The 23,193-nt window shown below is 43.9% G+C and overlaps 1 protein-coding gene across 1 annotated transcript in view; it reads left to right on the top strand.

Annotated features, from left to right (window-relative positions):
- The window catches only part of pkhd1l1.1 (PKHD1 like 1, tandem duplicate 1), a 144,546-nt gene that overhangs the window by 34,892 nt on the left and 86,461 nt on the right, over positions 1-23,193 (top strand). Inside the window, 9 exon segments of the mRNA XM_073069876.1 lie at positions 2,264-2,427; positions 3,321-3,493; positions 5,402-5,549; positions 6,795-6,949; positions 7,647-7,769; positions 11,568-11,673; positions 12,384-12,503; positions 13,718-13,882; positions 22,183-22,304. Of these exon segments, the coding sequence (XP_072925977.1) occupies positions 2,264-2,427; positions 3,321-3,493; positions 5,402-5,549; positions 6,795-6,949; positions 7,647-7,769; positions 11,568-11,673; positions 12,384-12,503; positions 13,718-13,882; positions 22,183-22,304 (1,276 nt within the window).

Genomic DNA, 23,193 nt, shown 5'->3' with positions numbered 1-23,193 from the left:
TCATGGGTATTGATAGACAGTGAAAAACTTTGTTTTGCATGCCATCGTTACAAATCATATCATTACAACTGTGCATTGAGGTAGTACAAGGGAAAACAATAACAGAATGCAGAATTAAGTGTTACAGTTACAGAGAAAGTGCAGTGCCAGCAGACAATAAGGTGAAAGGTAAATTGTGATGTGAAGAGTCCATCTTAGTGTATGGGGACCATCTTATAATAGTGGGATTGACTGTCCTTGAGCCTGGTGGTACAAGCTTTCAATCATTTGTGTCTTTTGTCTGATAGAAGGGGAAGAATGTCTGTGGTGGGTGGGGTCATTGAGTACAGGTAAATTTACAGCAACCCTATTAGCATGAGGGCCCAAACAGTAGGGTTCCTGATAGACTGAGACTCAGCATCAGATCCAAATTCTTCAAAAAGACTTATTAACAATTAGTTAATCTTTCTCACTGGAAAATGTACCATCACAAAGCCAACTGTTGTAAACAAAGGTGGTGGAGATTGTTTTCACCTTAAGGCCTCTCAAATCTTCAGAGCATCCCAGATCACACAAGCACTAACGATACCAATTCTCCTCTGGAAACTGCAGTCTATAACTAATACAGAAGGGGTAGCACACTTTCAGAGATGCTGTCCTTCAGTCATGTCATTGAATTGAAGCCTTGTCCGACTCCCATGGCCTTGATCAGTGAACAGCAGCTGCTGTTCTCCTGGATTCCCAGCCAATATTATGCCTCAGCCAAGTAAACCCACCCCAAACTGACTTGGAAATAAAGGCCGGGTCTAACTCCTTGAACTTCATCTACAAACTCCGAGCTGCAGAGTTTCTAAAGTGCATCATTAGACCTTATTTTCCCAGACAGTTCTTTTTCTTAAATCTGTCAGTCCTATTGCGGCAAAGGCTGTTGACAACAGCTCACAAGAGCCCTCTGTCCTGGGCCAGACTTTCAATTTGTCCCCAGCTGTAGCCCATCTTTATGATGCATCCTTCCTCTTTTAGGGATAAGAACTTTGGAGCTCTTGATGCTGTTTGTGAAGTTGTAGGTTTTTATGGGATGGTGTTGCTAGCCCCATGCCCAACCCTCCTCCTTTCACAGCTGGGCTTGGGACCATGCATGGTGGAATTCTCAGACAGTTAGGGATGAGCAATAAATGCTGGCCAGATCCCAAAAATGATCATAAAACTGACCTAGGCTTTTGGTTAACGAGCTGGTTGTGCACCAAGGCACTGTGTGAGTGAGCATGTCTCTCTGCACAATGACTACTGTGGAAAACATTCAGCTGTAAAGTTCTCTGGGATGTCCCGAGTCTGTGAAAAAGATTCAGAACAGAATCCATTTTCAAATAGCCCTGTATTCCTCCAACTGTAGAGAAGTCTTCCTGAATAATCCCTTGAAAAACCCATTGGTCAATTTTCAGATGAAGGTCTCTCCCTGATCTTTCTTATACAGTCATAGAGTAGTAAATCACAGAAGCATGCCCTTTGACAAAGTCCATGCTGACAGAGTTGCCCAAATGAGTTTCTTTATTCTGTACACCTGCTCATTAATGCAAATTTCTCACTAGTCAATAATGAGGCAGGACTTCAATGCATAAAAGCATGCAGACTTGGTCAAGAGGTTCAGCTGTTGGTCAGACCAAACATCAGAATGAAGAAGAAATGTCATCTAAGTGACTTTGTCTGTAAAATGATTGTTGGTACCAGACAGGGTGATTTGAGTATCTCAGAAAAGGCTGATTTCCTGGAATTTTTTATGTATATCAGTCTCTACAATTTACAGAGCATGATGCAAATAAACAAAAATTAATGAGAGGTTATTCTATGGGTGTAAACACCTTGTTAATGGGAGAGGTCAGAGGAGGATGACCAGAATGGTTCAAGCTGACAGGAAGGTGACTGTAACTCAAATAACCATCAGTTACAACGGTGGTGTGCGAAGAGCATCTCTGAATATCAGTTTAAACTTTTACTATTCAGGAACCCATCCAAATGCCTTTTAAATGTCATAATTATGCCCACCTATACCACTTACTCTGGCAGCCCTTTCCATCTATTCACCAGCCTCTGTGTGGAATAGGTTGCTCCTCGAGACCCTCTTAAATCTTCCCTCTTGCGCTAAACCGCTACCCTCTGTTCAGTAATATCACTTTGTGCCCTGTCGACCAGATGGAGACTGCCTACTTATCGTGGCTGTGATACTGGGTAAGGGTAGATTTTAAGTCTGACAGTGAGACTCATAACAGAGTGCTCTTGCTCACAGGTGGACCTATACCTGCATCAATTTGCTCACGTCTGTACAAGCCATGTTTCCGAAAGGGAGCAACTTCTTGCTGGAAAAAATCCAGGTGTGGAAGAAATCAGCCCACGATTTCTTTGTGGATACTGTTTACATCGGGCAGCATGCTACAACCAGTGGTCAAGAAGGTATTGGTATTTTGTATTTACAAACCTGAGTGACAAACTAATGCTGGACAGAGTAGCCACATTATGCAGAATTCTAGTAGTTTATATTTAATGTTAATAACCAACCCTGGCCTTAGAAACACACAACAGGAGCTTCAAATACAAAGTGTCCTGTTGCTCTCTGCCATGTGCATGGTTCTTCAACTAAAGCACAGTTCCATCACTCATGCATCCCATGTGGTGTTGGGTCAGAGTATCCCGGGAATTATACTAAAGATGAGTGAATGGAATATAGCTTAACGTCAGGCATGATCTAATAGAGTGTTGAAGCAAGCTCAGGGGGCTGAATGGTCTCCTGCTGTCCATCGACTGCTGCTGTGGTGTGGTTTGTGGACTGTTGAGTCCTGTCTGTATTGGGTGAGCTGAGACCATGGTGCTCATGGCTGTCACATACTGATCCTGTACAGAGGTCCACGCCTCCCGAGTTACCTTGTCTGAAGTAGCCAGTTCACAGTTTCATGATTGAGGTGAAATATCATCGAGTGCAGTGAGTGGCCCTTCAGCCCAACCAGTCTATACTGACCATTTACCGTAACCCTAAATTTACTCCACATTCCCATCAACTTCCCCAAATTCTTCCCCCATCTACTCTCAAGAGGGAACTTGCAGCAATCAATGAACCTTTCAACTTCCATGAGATCTGGGAAGAAACTCAAGCAGCCAAGAGAGGCCCATGTGATCTCAGGGGTGAAGGTGAAGAACTTGCAAGCCACACAGCACCAAAAGTCAGGAATGAACCTGGTCCTCTGGCGCTGGCGCTACTGACTATGTTTCACCATGTGCTCCCAGTCATGCTGTCACCATGTTTCTGTTGGTATACTGTGTTGTTGGTGAGTGCTATTTTTAACTTGCAGATGTTCCGATGAGAGCACTCCCACCACTGATTACCAGAGGGATTATTATTCAGAAGTTCATCGTCACAGAGAATAGAAACATGAATGACAGTTCATCTATTGAATATGAGATAACTATGGTTCCCTTCAACTGTAGCTTCAACTTTCCTTTGCTAGAGATTGGCTTTGCTCAGGTGAGTTTGATGTGGACCCCATGGGAACCACAAAGCTCGGGTTTGAGATGAGGGATACTTCCTACTTGCTTCTGAATGTAGCTCTAACACTCTAACACAGCTGCGTTTACACCCAAACTTTTGCTCAGTGGCTATACTGTGTTACACCTACAGCACACACCATTGTTCCTTACCTCACCAACACCGGGTTGCAGGTAGTTCAGACACAGCAGGAACACCTCCCAGAACTGCTGCCTCTGATAGATAAAGGGAACATCATCACCTGCAGGGACCCCACCTCCTCACCACCAGCCCACGCAAGTATATCACCCTTCATTGTTACTGATGTGAACTCTGCTCCACAGCATGTGGGAGCACCTTCACCTGGACTACATTACCCAAGGCAGTAGCTCCATGTGCTCCTGAAGTAGCTGATGCTAGAGACGATGGGACTGGAAACTCACTCCTGTCTGTTACTGGAATTGATGGGTCAAGAACCTCTCTCGTGACCATTACTAGAGATGATGGGACAAGAACCTCACTCATGACCATTACTGGAGATGATGGGACAAGAACCTCACTCGTGACCATTACTGGAGATGATGGGACAAGAACCTCTCTCGTGACCATTACTGGAGATGATGGGACAAGAACCTCACTCATGACCATTACTGGAGATGATGGGACAAGAACCGCACTCATGACCATTACTGGAGATGATGGGATGAGAACCTCACTCATGACCGTTACTGGAGATGATGGGATGAGAACCTCACTCATGACCATTACTGGAGATGATGGGATGAGAACCGCACTCATGGCCATTACTGGAGATGATGGGACAAGAACCTCTCTCATGACCATTACTGGAGATGATGGGATGAGAACCTCACTCATGACCGTTACTGGAGATGATGGGATGAGAACCTCACTCATGACTGTTATTGGAGATGATGGAACAAGAACCTTGCTCATGACTATTATTGGAGACGTTGGGACGAGACCTCGCTCAAGACCATTACTGGAGTTGGTGGGTCTAGGACAACTGTCCTGTTTGCTATTGGAGTTGACAGATCCAGAACCACCTTCCCATCTGCAAACTCCATTTTATCCCAGCTCCTTCTAAACACTGCCATGGACTTCTAATTACTCCATCCCCAGCTGGTAATCTTCTTTTTCACTAAAATTAGTCCTACCTTTCCTGTTTCCTATGAACTGCTTTCCTATCAATCTCATTTCCAAGAGAAGTTGTTTTATGAACAAAATTTCCATGGCTATGAAGCTGTTAAATCTCTGAGCAAGTTTCCACATTATACTCTCCTTGTCTACTCACCTCCAGAATTAATGTGGCAGGGTGGACCATGACATACTGCAATCCTCTATGATCCTGTGATTCCACTCCCCCAGTCCCCAGCTAAGCCCTGTAAGGTGGAGACACCTGGGTGAGCACTGGAGACCTAACAGGGCCACGCCTACAGTGTACACCACGGGGTGCACCATTTTACACATTCCTCCTTCTGCCAGAGGGCTCTGAGTTGCACTGGCAAAGGGTGGAGGAGAGTTGCAACTGTGAGGCAGTTCTCTGCTGCAGACTGCTGGGATTATCCTGAAGCTAGTGGATTTAGGGTGCATTTTGGGACAGGAACTGTAAAATGTGTCTGCCAGCCACTGGTGGTGTACATGACATGTTGGTGTAAGGGTTCAGTTCTGATTCAGTGTTGTATCCTCCCTCCGAGCAAGAATTCCCAGGGCATTCCCTGTTATCCTACTGCACCCCTGTGGATCTGTGTAACATTGGTATTGTTGGCTGTGACAGACTGTGGCTCTCAGGCTTTCCCACCTCTGTTTGAGTAGAGATTGGCAGAAGCCCTGGACAGGGTCAGAATTCTGTGTTGGGAAGTATAACGCATGCAGTTACTGTTTGTCTAGATTGCATTCAACAGCTCTAAGGACATGGCTGCCTACAGGGGATCCACCTGGCCCAGCGGGTCCATTATAAGAGTGTGGAGAAGAGAGGCAGCATCTCCTCCCATCACTGGCACCATGGACATTCAGGCCTACGGTCAGCTGCTGAAGGGTGAGTAATGAGGAGCAGAAGGCTTTGGACACCAGCTCTGAATCTGCTTACCTGCTGGGAAACCTTGTCACATGGTGAAGTCTGGGATGTTCCATTGGTAAAGTCCCACACCCTGGGATAGTTCTGGATCTGGTAAACTGGCATAGTGGAGTTATAGGGTCATACAGCATGAAGACAAGCTTTAGTCCGACTGGTCCGCTCTGACCAAAGTGCCTCATTCAAGCTCACCTTATTTGCCAACATTTGGCCTATAACTTTCTAAACCTTCTCTATCCATGTACCTGCGCAACTGTCTTTTAAAAGTTATTATTGTATCTGTCTCAGCCACTGCTGCTGGCAGTTCATTCCACATACGTATCATCCTCTGAGCCTATGGGAGGTGTGTCCTGTCACCCCCAGCCTGCGATGTTTATGTCTTGTGGATGAAGCTCAGACACACTGATCAGTTTTCAAAGGAACAGCAAACAAGTTCTACTTGTTTTGTTTCCTGGTAAAACCTCAGAGATATTGGCTTCACTTTTACCTTCTGCCTCACTTCAGTACAGCCTTGCCCGTTACTATCACCCGCTGGGGTTCAGGCTTGGAATCTGATCCTATTCCCTGAAGTCTGAGCCTGCGCATTGTTAGTTCAATCTGTACTCCTGAACCTTGTAGTCACTGTCCAGGCAGGTTGCGGTCGGTGCTTGCAGACTAGTTGGACTACATCCCAACTAAGACTCAGAGTGAGCACCCACCACAGAACCCTCAGCCTGGACAAACAGCACCACAAACTGTCCAATCAGTCCTTTGCCATGAAATAGGGAATAGGTGGGGTCACAGTCGCAGCAGATTCCCCACCCACCAACCCAGCTACTGGAGTTACCGGAGGGATCAGGTGGAATCAAGACGGAGGGAGGGAGATCGCTCTCGGGCCTCTGGGAGTGGGAAGGTATTCCAGCAGGGGATTGGATGTTAGGTGTCATTTTAGGATTAAACGGTTGCCACTAACAACCACGAGGACCTTTGCTGTTCCTGAGAAGGTAGTAAGTAAGACAAGGTGAGGGGGAGTAGAGAAAGGTGAGAGGAGAAGAACATCTCCAACAGCAAACCCCAGCTCACCAGCTGCCAGGACCAGAACAGACACTTCCACAGTGAGGGGGTGCTGATCACTGGGGAGCTGGAGAGATACTGGGCTGTAGAGGAGATGCATTGCCATACATTCCTGGTCCTCTGCACCACCCTGATGTCTGTTTTTTGGTTTTGAAGGATTGCCAGTCGATATTTCTACCCTGGAAATGCAGTACAGTTTGCAAAGCATTCCTGAGATTGGGACTGTGGCTGTGTGGGGGACAGGCAGCTGCTCGAGGTACCTCTGGAGGGTGACGTGGCTGAACAAGGTTGGAAATCAGCCCATGCTCCAGGTGAGAGGCAGACCCAAGTGGGACAAAACAACACAACGTTCAATCTCCTGCTCTGACCATGGTGGAACCAGGCAGATCTGGACAAGGGTCCAATTGGCTTTATCCTTGTCACATCTCTGTTGTGTTCGTGAACTTCTCAACACTGTAGCTGGTCTGACCAGATGTATTGGATGTGATTGAGACCGGCCGTTGGGGATAGGTTATCCAACACTAGCCATAACTGTGAGGGTCCCATTTGGCCCCTGTTCACGTTAAGTGAGTGACTCCAGTGTCACTTCTCAATCGTGGTTCTCCATCCTATCATGTGTCATCTTTTGATCCATGATTCTCCCACTTGGAGAGCAAGACAGCTAGTGCTCAGGTATCCCGTTCCCTCTGAGTCCTTCTGCATGTTGGCCATTCCTTCACCATCACTGAGTCGAAATCTTGGGATTCCCTAGCTGATGACATTTTGGGAGCACCTTCACCTGAAGGATTTCAGCAGAAACAGGAGGCAGCTTACCCTCACCTTCTCAAAGGCATTAAGAATGGAGTAAATGCTGGTCTCACCACAATGCCCAGATCCTGCTTATGGGAACGTAAGGAGCTGCTGCCAGGAACTCCGGGTGAAATTTGTTGGATAAATTCAAATAACCAGAATTGGATTGCAACACCAAAAGTGTCAGATGTTGAAATATCTGCTGATCCTGTGTTGCAGGTTAATGATTCAAATGTTCACGGCATCAATGCAGGAATTTCAGTCACTGAGAATAAGCGTGGAGGTCAGTTTAGTCAACGCCTGATTGGAGACCTGTTCCGCACACCACACATTCTGCCCCAGGTAAGCTCAGTAACTTCACCACACAATGGCAGAGAAGCTCGACAAGTTGAGTTTATTGTCACGTGTACAGACACGGGGAGGTACAGGTACAGTGTAAAACCTGCTTGCAGCATCACCACAGGCTCAGCAGAATAGACCATGCACAGAGTGTACACTGTGCCGAGCAGTAAAGAGAAAAAAAAAGCATTAGTGCAACAAAAAGCAGCGATGAGTGGTCTGTAGTGTTCTGTTGCTGAGGTAGGGTTAGAGTTGTATTGCCCTTCAAGCCTGCTTTGTAAGGAGATATGGATATATATAGACAATTAGACCATAGATAACCCATAGCCCAATCCCTTTTATAGCTCACCCTTACCCTAACTCCAACTCCAAGTCCATTTATTCATTTTTGCTTCACATTCCCCAGCATCCTTCCCCTACAGCAATCTTTCTTTTTAAATCTTTTTATTAATTTTTAAGCAAACATAAATGAAACATGAATACAAAGTGTTTGAGAGTACATAGTTGATAGTTTAAGCAGACATTCAAATATATAATAATCAATATATATAGCCTCCCAAACTCATAGTATTTATGAACAAAAGAAACAAAAAGAAAAAAAAACAAAAATAGAGAAGAAAAAAACACACTAACCAACATGGGCCATTGCATAATGTTAGATACATACAGTAGTGCCAATAACTCCGAACCCCCATCCAAATAATTAAGGATAATAAAAGTGAGGTTTAGGAAAAGACAATTTAACTCATATGAAAATGTTGAATAAATGGTCTCCAAGTTTCTTCAAATTTAACTGAAGGATCAAAAACAACACTTCTAATTTTTTCTAAACTCAAACAAGAGATAGTTTGAGAAAACCACTGATATATAGTTGGAGGATTAATTTCTTTCCAATTCAATAAAATAGATCTTCTAGCCATTAATGTAACAAATGCAATCATTCGTCGAGATGAAGAGGATAAACGACTATTATCCACCATTGGTAAAACAAAAATTGCAGTAATAGGATGCAGTTAGAAATTGATATTCAGAACTCTTGAAATAATACTGAAAATATCTTTCCAGTAATTTTGTAAACAAGGGCAAGACCAAAACATATGGGTCAATGAAGCAACATCAGAGTGACATCTGTCACAGGTTGGATTAACATGAGAGTAAAATCGAGCAAGTTTATCCTTAGACATATGAGCTCTATGTACAACCTTAAATTGTATTAGGGCATGTTTAGCACAAATAGAGGACGAATTGACTAATAGTAAAATTTTCTCCCACTGCTCAGTGGATATAAGTTCTTCTTCCCATTCCTTCTTAATTTTTTCTGATACTTCTGGCTGTATTTTCATGATCATATTATAAATGACAGCTACTAAACCCTTTTGACAAGGATTCAGAGCTAAAATTCTTTCCGTAATGTCCAATGGACATAGTTTCGGAAAATTATACTCATTATACAAAAAATTTCTAACTTGCAAATATCTAAAAAAATGGGTTTTAGGTAAATTATATTTATTAGATAGCTGTTCAAAGGACATAACGCTATCATCCAAAAACAAATCACAAAAACATGTTATACCTTTTGTTTTCCATAAAAGAAAAGCTTGATCCATAAAAGAGGGCTGAAAAAAATAGTTAGATATTATAGGGCATGATAAAATAAACTTATTCAAACCAAAAAATTTACGAAATTGAAACCAAATTCGCAATGTATATTTGACTATAGGATTAGTTATTTGTTTATTCAATTTAGATAAAGAAAAAGGAAATGAAAATCATAAAATTGAAAACAATGAAAAGTCTTGTACAGATTTACATTCCAAATTTACCCATTGTGGGCAAGCAGCTGTAGTCGATTCTTGTGTCCAAAATATTAAATATCGTATATTAACTGCCCAATAGTAAAATCTCAAGTTTGGCAAAGCCAAACCGCCCTCCTTCTTAGGCTTCTGTAAATATTTTTTGCCTAGTCTAGGATTTTTATTCTGCCACAGATAAGAAGATATTTTGGAGTCAATAATATCAAAAAAAGATTTAGGAATAAAAATCCCCTACAGCAATCTATTGATCTCAATCCTGAAGTTTTTAGTTAAGCTCTCGAATCCACTTATAGGAGCTTTTCCATTTCGCTGCAATGTGAAGCTGTCGATCCTGATATCCCCATGAGCAGTTTGTCTCTGATTCATGTATCCTCTCCATACACCCTCTTGTCACACACCATCCCCACCTCACCATCAGATCCCTTCACCCTTCTAAGATACAAAGCACAACACCATACAGCTGCACACACCTCACACCCGAAGTAACTGGGAGCTGAGTGTTTCACTTCCATTTGTTGCTGCTTAGTGCAGAAAGCATATGTCGTCTTACCATGAACTAGGTCAGTGTCCTTTAAAACTGCAGGGTTCTAATAATGCTCTGAGGTTTCCAGCAATGAGCAATGTCCTTCTCTCACATGTACAGAGAATTCAGAAACACTCAACAGACCAGCAGCAACTTTGGAAAGGAAGAATGAGCTAACATTCCAAGTTCTATGAAAGGTCTTCGTCTGTCCACAAACACTGCCTGACCTGCTGTATGTTTTCAGTGTTCTTTTCTCTTTCAGCAGCTGCAGGGTTTGCTTTGGGTTACATTTCCCAGGTGATCTGGTGGATCATAGTTTTAACTTTTGGAAGTAATCCTCATCCCAAACTGACAAGGTCTGTGTTAGATCTACAGATCAGGTTTCTCAGTTGGGCAGCAGAGGTTTTCAGTCCCTGCAGGAGAATTCACCGGTTCTACCCATCTCTGAACATCCACTGTAACCAGCTCACCTTCCAGTCTCAAAAAGAATACTCCATATTGCCTTACAAAGCAGAAGAAGCCCATTTGGTCCAATGAACATACGATGACACCCAGAGCAATCACATTCCTATTAATTATCCTTGTGGATTATTTTTCCCTTCACGTCTATCAACTCCTCCCATACTTAAAGTCAAAGTAAATTTATTATCAAAGTTTGTGTAAGTCACCACGTACTACCCTGAGATTCCTTTTCACAGCAGAACAAAGGAAAACAATAGAATCAATGGAAAAACTACACACACAGACTGACAAACAACCAAAAGAAGGGAAACTGAAAACAGCAAAAAAAACTAATAATAAATAATTAGGTAAACACAGGAAATAATACTGAGAACATGAGTTGCAGAGCCTTTGAAAGTAGGTCCACTGGTCAGAGTTGAGGTGAGTGAAGTTATCCATGCTGATCCAGGTTGAAGGAGCTTTTCCCGAACCTGGTGGTGTGGGACCTAAGGCTCCTGAAACTTCTTCCCGAAGGCAGCAGTGAGAAGAGAGCATGGCTCTATCATCTACCTATATACTAAGGCACATTAACCCACCAGCATGTTGTTGACGTGTGGGAGAAAATTGGAGCGCCAAGGGAAAACTCAGAATATATAATCTCCACAAAGGCACCACTAGAGTTTGGGATCAAACCCAAGTGTATGTGGTGAACACTGCTGCCTCACAGGAACACCAGCTTCATAACAACTAACACACACAAACTGCTGGAGGAACTCAGCAGGCCAGGTAGCATCTCTGGAGGTTAATAAACAGTTGATGAAGAGTTTCGGCCTGAAACATCAGATGTTTATTTTCCTGCATAGAGGCTGAGCTCCTCCAGCATTTTGAGTGCTTTGCTCAAGGTTTCCAGCATCTGCAGAATCTCTTGTGCCTCTTCACAACAGTTGGCGCCTGTGGGCTTCACGGTGCAGTTCCATACCTATCAGGACCACCTGGCTGTTCATGTCCTTTCCTTCCCCACAGGTTCAGGTTTTCATCAACGGCATTCCCAGCAAATGCTCTGGGGATTGTGGATATAGATGGACTTCTGCGAAAACCCCTGTCATTACAGGCATCAGCCCCAGCAGAGGTATGTAATCAAACCACAGGGACTTGGTGTAAATTCAGGGACTATCCAAAGGCCGGTTGTGTCTGAGTTACTTGCAGCAGGTGTACCCTTAAAACACTGGTGGTTGTCACAAGCGATGGGAGTGGGAGAGGGACAGGGGAGAGGCCAATTGTCCCCTGTAGATTCCACCACTCAATTGAACAATATCTGTCAAATACCAGTATTGCTCCACAGCACTAACGCCTTTTCTGATCAATAATCTGCCTCTTGCGCCTGTCTCAGTGGGTTACCCCAGCATGAGGTTTAGATTTTGGCCCTACTTTGTGTGATGAGCATACAGAACATGGAACGGTACAGCACAGGATAGGCCATTCGGCCCTGTGCCTCTAGAACCAGGAGCAGGGTTTCAGCACAAGGGATCGCCTATTTCAGATGGAGAGGAGGTGGAATTTATTGTCTCAAAAGGGTTGTGAATCCTCTGCCCAGAGAGCTGCAGAGGAGGAGTCAGTGGGTAGGCCATGTCTGACATTCTGGGGGACTGTGAGAGGAGTCTGGCATTGCAGTCATGACCAGATCACTGGGGCAGACTCAAGGGGCTGAATAGACTACTCTTGCCGTGTTTCCTCTTATTATGTTCCAACTGCAGGTTCATCGTGTTCTACCATGGGCACAGTCACCTCAAGCCTGCAGTGACTGTGACCAAAGTGTAATTTTGCCCTTTGCTCCTGCAGGTTCCTCTGTTTCAGGCACAGTCCTGACTATATCAGGCTTCCAATTCGCCAACAGTTCAGAGACTGACACCACCCAGGTTCTGGTTGGAGGAGCCAAATGTCCAATCACAAGACTGACTGGTGAGCTGCTGCTTAAAGCCAATGAAACCATTGGGGTGAGTGGGGGTAAATCCTGGAATTGGTGTCTCACCACATACAGGAGTCAGTACCAGTGAATCCTTCCTCTGGTGGGACAGGTGTAAGTGTGGGATGGTAAACTCCAGGCAGCTGTGGAAGGAATTGTTCCTGGGTTTCTTTAGAAGCATAGGAAGAGGTCATATTTCCATCAGTCAGCTGCCTTTAGTGATTCCATGCCCCCATGCTGTCTGCATCTCGTTGAACCCCAAATGTTTCCAAATTCCCATTGAAGGTACGATTGTCCCTGACTCTCCCTGTGGCAGTTCACTCCATTCACACTTGGCCTGTGAGTAACAATGTTCCCCTACTCCCCCTCTGTATGTATTGGTGAGCTCAGGATTAGGTGAGTAGAACACTGGGATTGAGAAGTGCATTATTGGGTTTGGGATTGGACAAGTGGATCACCTGGAGTGGGAGTGGATCATTGGGTATGGGATTAGGCAAGTGGATTACTGGGGCTGAGGACTGGATCACTGGGTTTGGAATTGTGGAGTGGATCAGTGGACAAGTTAGTGTTGCTCTTCAACTCACTTAATCAGCCATTCTTGGAAGTCTTTTTGTAATTGGTTCATGACTTAAACAAGTGTTTTGACTTTTTATGCGGTATGACAGCACACTTCAACAAACAGTGAACATACAGGGATTGTGACTGAGCAAAACATACCAGAGAGGTTAAGCCAGATACGATGTGATCCCAAGACACATTGTGGATATTAACAGAGACTTGTGGCTTATTCAAACATGGAAGCAAAGTTCTGCACTTGCTGTAAATCTGAAATGAAGCCAGAAAGGGTTGGGAATGCTTGCAGACCAGGCAGGGTGTCTGCTGAGACAGAGAATTACCATTTCACGACAATAACTTTTCATCAGAATTAGAATTAAATTGGAGATTAACATATATTAACATCCAGGGAAAGAAGTTGGAGAAGAGTACAAGGGGAGTTCTGTGATAGGCTAGAGGACAGAGCAGAGAGAGCTCAGAGGAGGGTGCAAAGGGAGCAATAATGTTGGCAATTAAAGGAAATCAGACTGGGCAATTACGGTAAATAGTTGGAGTAACACTTGAATTCACTCTGGAGGGTTATAGCAAAGGGAAGAATCACCTCTTGGTGTTGATTGATTTTGATGACTTGATTTCTCTTTTGTTTTACCATTAGATACAGAAATGACCTGTCTGATCGGGCAACCCAACATCACAGTGGCTCCGGTTACTGTCTACATCGCCGCACTTGGTTTGGCAAAGCACTCGGGCAACCAGACATTCACTTTCACCTATGAGCTGGAGGTTGCTGGCATTTTTCCTTCCGTGGGCAGTGCAGAAGGTAGTGACTGTAAAATAAATGAGCAGCCATTTAGTTCACTGTTCATGAATACTTATACCTCTGCATGAGTAGCGCACAGGTGCTTAAGTCGATCAAAAATCATTAATATTGAGGTTGAAGTTCCCAGCAGACTACATTTTGTGTGAGGTTCACCTGTTTTCATTAGACTTGCTGAAAGTATAAATGGCCTCCAGCAGCTTTTGTGTAAAATGTTCGGTAACACGAGCTTTTTATTTCATTCTGATTGCAGGCATAATTCTAAGATAACAAGAACGCATGAGTTGCTCTCACTTGGGCATCAAATTTCACTGTGAAACAGAGCAGCAGTTTAACAAGGTGGCTAAAATTGCAACAAATAGCCAAAAATTGGACGATTGATGTCCTTATGGATAGAGACTTCTCATCTCAGCCTATGAAGTCAACGGTCTTATTTCCTTCCAGAGATGCTGCTTCACCTACTGAGTTCCTCCAGCATTTTGTGTGTGAAACATGTAATTACTAGGTGCGCCAGGGATCAAACCATGCTAGACATTGCAATAAATTTTCCAGAGGATGAATTTTAGAGACCTTAGTGTTGTCTTGCTGTATGCAACCAGTCTCACTCAGCTTATGTTTACTCATCCATTAACATTTTATTTAACACAAAAACGAGGAACTCAGAGGGTTGAACAGCATCTGTGGGGGTGGAAACTGGGAAATGCATTGTCAAAGTTTTGCATTGAGACCCTGCCTCAGATTCTATTGTAGTGAACGTGCTTTAAGTGGACTGCCTTTTTAATTGCAGATTTAGGTGTACAGGATATGGGTGATGAATTACAGGCCACTGAAGTGGACTGTAACAGGCTGCAGAGAGGTACAGTCAGCGTGTTGGCCTTTCTATGACTCCTGGATGTCTGGCCAGTTGATGACTACAGATGCCTGTACCTAGCCTAATCTGTGCATGGCTCCTGGTTCCTCCACTTGAATAACTGCTGTTAATGGGTTGAGTAAATCTCTTATCCACTGAGGCCCAGGCCCTATCCCAAAAAAGTGATTTTTTTTTTACATGTAGATTGCTTACCCAATCATGAATAAAGCTCACAGAGATCTGCCCTTTACAGAGTCATTGCTGGCCTCCAGATCTCTAGTGAACTCTGCAGACAACACCACGATATACTGTATGAAACTCACTGTGCAGAGAAAGATGCAATCCTAGTGCTTTGATGTGTAGCCTGTCCCATCAACACCAGCCTGGGGTTACTCACACCAATGCCAGGGAAGACCAAGATCAAGACTTTATTTCCATGGCATACAAACCCAGGTGTATAAATGCTGTGAAAATTAGCTTTTGCAAAACATTATAAACACAACAAACATAAGTTAACGTAAACTTTACATGTAACTTAATGATAGAATAAACAATTACACTTGTGTAAGACTGACAGAAGAAAGAAATGCAGACCAAGCTAGTGTTAGGGTTTTTCAAGTTGGTTCAAGCAACAGTTGGTAGTGAGGAAGAAGCTATTGTTGAACCAACATGTGTGAGTCTTTAGGCTGTTGGTACTTTCTGCCTGATGGCAGCATTGAGAAGAGGGTATGGTCCAGATGGTGCCTTTCTGAGACATTGGCTCTTGCAGATGTTCCTGATGGTGGGGAGATCTATACCAATGGTTGAACTGGTTGAGTCCACCACTTTCTGCAGCGTCTTGCATTCCTGCACTTTGGAGTCCCCATGCCAAGCTGTGGTGCAACCAGTCAGAATGATTTCCACTGTACACTTGTCAGAGTCCTCAATGACTGCTGGATCTCCATAAGTGACATTTCCCTCAATGTCAGAAAAATTAAAGAAATGGTCATTGACTTCAGGAGAAGGGGTGGTGCACATGCTCCTTTCTCCATCAATGGCATTGAGGTGGAGAGGGTTGACAGCTTCAAGTTCCAAGGAGTAAACTTTGCCAGTTGCCTGTCCTGATCTAACCATGTAGACACCACAGCCAAGAAAGCTCTCTAGTGCCTGTAATTCCTTAGAAGGCTAAAGAAATTTGGCACGTTCCTGTCGACCCTTGCAAACTTTTATTGATGCACCATAGAAAGTCTCATTGGCATTGGAGTTGGTTTCTTATTGTCCATGTACTGAGATACAGTGAGCAGCTTTTCTTGCACACTGTTCATACAGATCAGTTCAAATTCTGGATGAATAATGGCAACTGCTCTGCACGTGACCACTGTTACGAACCCCGTAAGTGGGTTACTTACCAGCAAAGATAGAGGCATCCGTTGGAGTCTGGTGATACTATTTTTAACAGTATTTATTAGTAAAAATACACAAAAATAATATCAATGCAAATATACAGATAATATACGTCATCAATACTAAATCTAAAAGTGCGGGTATAATAATAATCAATAAGAAATAAGCTCTATCGTTGTCTAGGGGATAATGAATTGTCCGATGGAAATATAAAGTTCGCTGCAGTTCACACAAGCTGCCGTCGTTTGGTTGTCATTGTGTTGCAATTGTTGGAGAGAGAGATAGGAGAATGGGAACAGTTATCACTACGGGTTTTGCCAACCTTCCTTTATGATTTCGATCCGTTGGTGTCTCGTTGGTGTGGCCGTTCAAGTGTGACCTTTCCTTTAGCTAAACCGTTCTTCCATGATGAGCCTACCACCCAGGCAAGGGAGGACGCACACGAGCTCCCACCGGCTTTCGTGATAAAATGCTGTCACTGGATTTCTAGCGTTTCTCCTGGTGCGTCTGAGGGGTGTTTCCCCACACCCTCTTTTATCCTCACTCACGGGGTCTCAGATGTCAATCAGGTTAGGATGATGCAATCCCTCAACCAGACCACTCTGGTTGTCCCCTGAGGGATTTCAATGAATAGTACAGTACTCAATACACAATTCCGTCTCCAAGAGACAATAGCAGTAATCTCTCTCTTTGTCAAATAGGAGACATTCCACCTTGTGTATTCTGCGGTGTCTCAACGACTGCCTTTGCTGTTCCTGTGTCTCTCTCATTACTGACATGCTGTATATCTCTCTCATTTCCTGGGTATCAGACCCGAAATAATAGTGATCTTGCAATTCTCAAAAAGTGGGGGGCGACTTTGCTCCCTTCATTCGTAACACCCCCATCCTTCTAAGGATTTTTACCACAGGTAAAAATTAACTACTACAGAGTCTTACAGAATTTCAGAATCTAACACAATACAGAAGTTTTTTTTCCACTACAGAGTAATACAGTTATACATTCAATTCAGCATCTAAACAGTTAGCGATTACATTGTCACTTCCTTTAATATCTTAATATCTTGTACCTTAATAAATTCCTGTAGCATCAGACTCCAATTTAATAACCACCTATTTTTTTTATTCCTTTTCTTCAGCAAAACAAAACTAGAGAGTTGTGATCTTAGCTTAGATGTATATTACAAAAGTTTATGCAAATATTAATCTTTATTTTACTTTCAAACTTAACAGTCAAGCTTCCATGGTGTTGTCTTTATTATTTACATGCTTTGTCGAAATCCCTTAAAACCGGATCCTGTTATTAAAAGTGGCATCCCATCAACCCTCGCCCCTCTTCCAGTTAACTCCCACGTGGTTGGCTTGCGTACCAATGTGGAATAGGCTTTTGCATGCTCCTTTCATAGGAGTTATTTTATCAACAATGTTTTCCCAACTTTGCCCATCCTTTGAACTCCCACACAATTCTTTATTTTTAAGCAAGTCATTAGTTTTATCTTCAGGACCCTTCATTCTGTTAGTTTTCAGTTTAATATCTGCAAGTGATCCCTCTTTGTTCAAACAACTTTCCAAAGTCTGCCTCTTCACAGCACACCCTTGAATAACATTAGCGCATGGGGCACCTTTACATTCCAAATCAACCTGTAATTGACTCGCAGGCACCTTCGTATCAAGCCATTGTTCTTTCAGCCTGGTTACTGCTTCTGACACCAGTCCAGACTTTAAATTTTCTTCATTCAATTTAGGAACTACACTTTTCCCCTTCCCTTCAATAATAATATTCACTTCACCACCTTTTATCCCCTCACTAACTTTTAACACACCTTCTAACACAAACAACTGGGAATTCTCACTTCCCACTAGTACCAAGGTTAACCCTTTCTTCACTGAACCAAGTCCATCTGACCCAAAAGGACTGCATTCCTTTTTAACTGAATCAGATACCTCAGACTTTTCCTGAGTTTCATTACTAGGTTCAGTACCACGTGCATCCACATCTTGAACACACTCAAACGGGACTTCTGCCTCTTCCAGGCTTTCAATACCCATCCCCTTTTCAAATTCTAAATTCCCCTGATCCTCCCAGTTACTCTCTGGGCAACTCCCTCCCGGAGTAAACTCAACCCTGCGGGCTGAAACAACCTCATCTGCTAACCCAGCAGACTCCTTCAACGTAACGGCATCCTTTTCATCTAGGACTGCCCTTATTTCATTATCGGGAACACATTTAAATTCAACTTCTTCAAACAGTTCTGTCAAGCCAGACAGATCATCCATGTCCAACCCTGGACCTTCTAACAGCTTTATCTGTTTCTCAGTTTTACTCCGTGCCTCTATAAATTTCCTCCTGGCTAAGGGTAGGTCTACCTCCTCTCCTTTACTCTCTTTCACCTCCCTACTCTCTGTTTTTCCATCCCCTAACCCCTCTTGGTACAGGGTGAGTAAAAACATCTCAGCCAAATCCACACAGGACTCAGTTAAACTGGTCTCTTTCTCAGCTGTCTTTCTCGACATGCTGCGAGTGATCACGCATGCAGGATAGATCTTGGAATCTAGGGGCGGGTCCTCAACACTTACAGGCTGGCTCGTCAGCTTCATTGCTGAACACACGTCACCACCTGCTAAATCATTACCAAGAAGGACGTCCACGCCTTCTTTCGGGAATTCTGATCGCACCCTTATTTCAACTGGTCCAGATACCAGATCACAATTTATAATGATCCTATGCAAAGGTACAGCTTCTGTCCCTTTTCCTATGCCTCTCAAAGCTACCTCTCCAGTCTCAGGACCAAAATTTAGTACCTTACTGAGAATCAATGACTGCTCAGCTCCAGTATCACTCCAGATCCGCACTGGAACTGGCGTTTCTCCCTCTTTCACAGACACGGTCCCTTCTGAAATAAATTTCTCACGCCCCTCTCGTATTCTGTCTACCTGGGGCTTTCTGGTCGATTTACTGATCAACACAATACACCCTGTAGGGACTGCTGCTTTCCCTTTTCCTGTCTCCTTCCTTGGAGCAAAGCACTTAGATGCAATATGACCCACCTTTCCACAAGTAAAACAGGTCAAGCCAGGAACTCTCCTGCCATCTTGCCTTTCTTCCTCCTTATTTTTACCACTAGCTCCCAGCTGAATCTCTGCCTCAGCCGGCGGGCTTTCTCTACCATTCCCACGGTCTTTCTGGTAACTTTTATTCGAGGAAAACTTTGTCTTGTGGGTTAGGGCATATTCATCTGCGAACCTGGCAAATTCGGATATGGACTTATTCGGCTTCTCGTTCAAATACATCCGGGTATCATCCAAAACACAACCTTTAAATTCCTCAATCAGAATTAACTCCCTTAAACGCCGAAAATCTTCTTCCACCATTTCTGCTGCACACCAGCGATCCAAGAGCACACCCTTCTCATAGGCAAACTCGGCATACGTCTGATTCCACACTTTCTTTAAATTTCTGAACTTTTGTCTATAGGCCTCAGGTACCAATTCGTAGGCCCAAAGAATGGCCTGCTTTACTTCCTCGTAATTCTCATACTCCTCCTCGTCCACAGACAACGCCGCATATGCTCGTTGTGCCTTCCCTTTTAACACACTTTGTAACAACGCCACCCACTGATCTCTGGGCCACTTCTGACTCACTGCCACCTTTTCAAAATGCAAGAAATAACTATCAACATCCGTCTCCTCAAACAGAGGTACTAACCTAAGCTCCCTACTAACATTAAATCTCTCCTCTCGGTCTGGCCCTTGAGCTCTTCGCTCTTTCCTTAACTTCGCCAGGTCCAGCTCATGTTGCCTCTGTTTCTCCTTCTCCTCATACTCCCTTTCCTTTTCAGCTCTTTCCTTTTCCTTTTCGGCTCTTTCCTTCTCCTTTTCAGCTGCTTCTAGCTGTTTTAACTTAATTTCATGTTCCAACCTTAATTTTTCCAACTCTAACTGAGCCGTCCCACTAGCTGGTACCTTTTCAGGGATCTGTACCACTACCTCAGCCGAAAACACATTCTTCTCAATATAATGCTGAGTTACGGCCCTCCGCATCTCCAACTTTTTCATTGACGACCTCATCTCTGCGAGATTTAGTCCTTTCGCAATATTTACCAAGTCTGTCTTTGTGGCAGCCTCTAGCGCCTCCGGAGTCGGGTTTTTTATAAATTTGTCTATGTCCATCTTTGCAGGTTTCCCGTCTGGCTATCCACGCAACCAGATCCAAGTTTGGACTTAAAAGCCCGATTCACTGGCCCTCCAATTTGGTATCAAATCTCGAGACGAGGCCCCAAGTTGTTACGAACCCCGTAACTGGGTTACTTACCAGCAAAGATAGAGGCGTCCATTGGAGTCTGGTGATACTATTTTTAACAGTATTTATTAGTAAAAATACACAAAAATATTATCAATGCAAATATACAGATAATATACGTCGTCAATACTAAATCTAAAAGTGCGGGTATAATAATAATCAATAAGAAATAAGCTCTATCGTTGTCTAGGGGATAATGAATTGTCCGATGGAAATATAAAGTTCGCTGCAGTTCCACAAGCTGCCGTCGTTTGGTTGTCATTGTGTTGCAATTGTTGGAGAGAGAGAGAGAGATAGGAGAATGGGAACAGTTATCACTACGGGTTTTGCCAACCTTCCTTTATGATTTCGATCCGTTGGTGTCTCGTTGGTGTGACCGTTCAAGTGTGACCTTTCCTTTAGCTAAACCGTTCTTCCGTGATGAGCCTACCACCCAGGCAAGGGAGGACGCACACGAGCTCCCACCGGCTTTCGTGATAAAATGCTGTCACTGGATTTCTAGCGTTTCTCCTGGTGCGTCTGAGGGGTGTTTCCCCAGACCCTCTTTTATCCTCACTCACGGGGTCTCAGATGTCAATCAGGTTGGGATGATGCAATCCCTCAACCAGACCACTCTGGTTGTCCCCTGAGGGGTTTCAATGAATAGTACAGTACTCAATACACAATTCCTTCTCCAAGAGACAATAGCAGTAATCTCTCTCTTTGTCAAATAGGAGACATTCCACCTTGTGTATTCTGCGGTGTCTCAACGACTGCCTTTGCTGTTCCTGTGTCTCTCTCATTACTGACATGCTGTATATCTCTCTCATTTCCTGGGTATCAGACCCGAAATAATAGCGATCTTGCGATTCTCAAAAAGTGGGGGGCGACTTGGCTCCCTTCATTCGTAACACCACAGAGTTGTGGACACAGCTCAGCACATCATGGAAACCTTCCATATCTATGCTTTTCTCTGCCTCAGTAAAGCAGTCAACTTAATCAAAGACCCACCCACCCCAGCCATTTTCTCTTTTCCCCTCTTCCATTGGAAAGTAGACATAAAAGCCTGAAAGCACATAACACCGGACTCAAGGACAGGTCTACCCTGCTGTCATAAAACTTCTAATTAGTTTCCTGGTAAACTTAAACTCAAAACCTGACCTCACAATCTACCTCATTATGAGCTTACACCTTATTGTCTGCCTGCAATGCACTCTCTCCATATCCATTTATTCTGCATTGTTATTTGATTACCTTGTTTACAATGCACTGTGTAATGAATTGATCTGTATGAACAGTGTGCAAGAAAAGCCGCTCACTGCATCCCGGAACGTGGACACTTAGGAACCAATTCCAATGCCAATGAAACTTCTAAGAAAGTGGAGATGCTGATGTGCCATCTTCATGGTTGATGAAGACAAATGCTCTGAAGTTTTGACCCCCACCCCCAGGCATGGGAGTCAGCTCACTCTTTCCACTGCAAACCCTTCTCAGTGTTGGCCTTCGCTCAGAGGTGGTGGACATCTGGCCAGTCCCTAAGTGACAGTTAATTAATGGAGGCTGAGGGCTAGAGTAATGTCTGGGTGTTAGGTTGGCAGTTGTTTTGTTACGTATGGAGATTGGAACACAGCTGGAAAGTGGATCACTGGAGTGGGTCCAGTACGATGATAGAATAGCTTGAAGGGCTGAATGTACCCTACAGCACCAACCCCTTGCTGGGCCATGAGTGGCAGCACTGGAATTTGAGCCCAGGCTCTCATCAATTCTCCTGGCCTTTTTGTTTCTGCTCCAGGTGGGACCATCCTGACGATATCCGGCTCCGGTTTCACTCCCAGTGCAACAATTTTAGTCGGAGAGAAGCCCTGCCATCTCCTCACACTGAGCCCCAGTGAGATGACCTGCAGTACACCGGCTGTGAGTGGTCTGTGGTTCCTGTAGGCAGTGGGAGAGTGGGTCTGGATTGAGTGGAGGAATATGTGTGTAGTGGAGTGTGATTGGCTGCTGGCTCTCACTATACCTGTCCCCCTTTCCCCCTTGCCTGCCATATACAGGTGAATGTTGTGTGTAAACCGGCTCTAAGCCCCTACAGCAGCACTCCTCCAAATAGTGCGACCTTGCGAGTTCACAATCCCACTGGGAACATCCTCTGCAAATGCAGATATATCATTCCCATTGTTTACATCCTTTCACTTATAGCATATCTAACTGTAGATTTACTGATGTTATACTGGAACACAATAGACACATTCCTATGTAATTACATATATCGAATGATTGCGATTTTAGCAATGAAATGAACCCATTTATTGTTGAGGGATACTACTTCCTGTAATGGGCGTGCGTGGAATTTCACATTGACATTTGCCTGGCATTCACTCAGTGTTACACAAGGACAGAGAATTCCTTGGATAAAGAGCCCCATCATCTCAGAATGATTCTCTGTAAGAGCTAGTTTCTGTCTCCATCTATCAGCCCTGTTAGAAAATGTCTGGAATGATAATAATTATGTCAAGGCATAATAAATGTTAGCTCTAGTGGGGAGCTGCAAGGGGAACTAATTCTGTTGGATGTCATAAATTACAGTCTCAAGCCATCTGCTGGTCCTTAACTTCACCCGAACACACAATCCTTGAAAGCATGCTCAGAGGAGGTATTAATATTTAATAGTGTGAATTACAGGTTCTGTTAACCTTGTGTAAGATTCAAGAGAATAATTACCAGGTAGACTGACTGATGCACACAGCCCTGGTTTTGAATTAGGTGCCAGCGCTAATCCTAGGATCACATTTCCTGGTGTAGGCTT

This window comes from Hemitrygon akajei, chromosome 1 (genome assembly GCF_048418815.1).
Source record: "Hemitrygon akajei chromosome 1, sHemAka1.3, whole genome shotgun sequence".
In the NCBI taxonomy this organism is placed as follows: domain Eukaryota; kingdom Metazoa; phylum Chordata; class Chondrichthyes; order Myliobatiformes; family Dasyatidae; genus Hemitrygon; species Hemitrygon akajei.
Note: the sequence above shows the minus strand (reverse complement) of the source record. Positions and strands in the feature narration are given on the sequence as shown.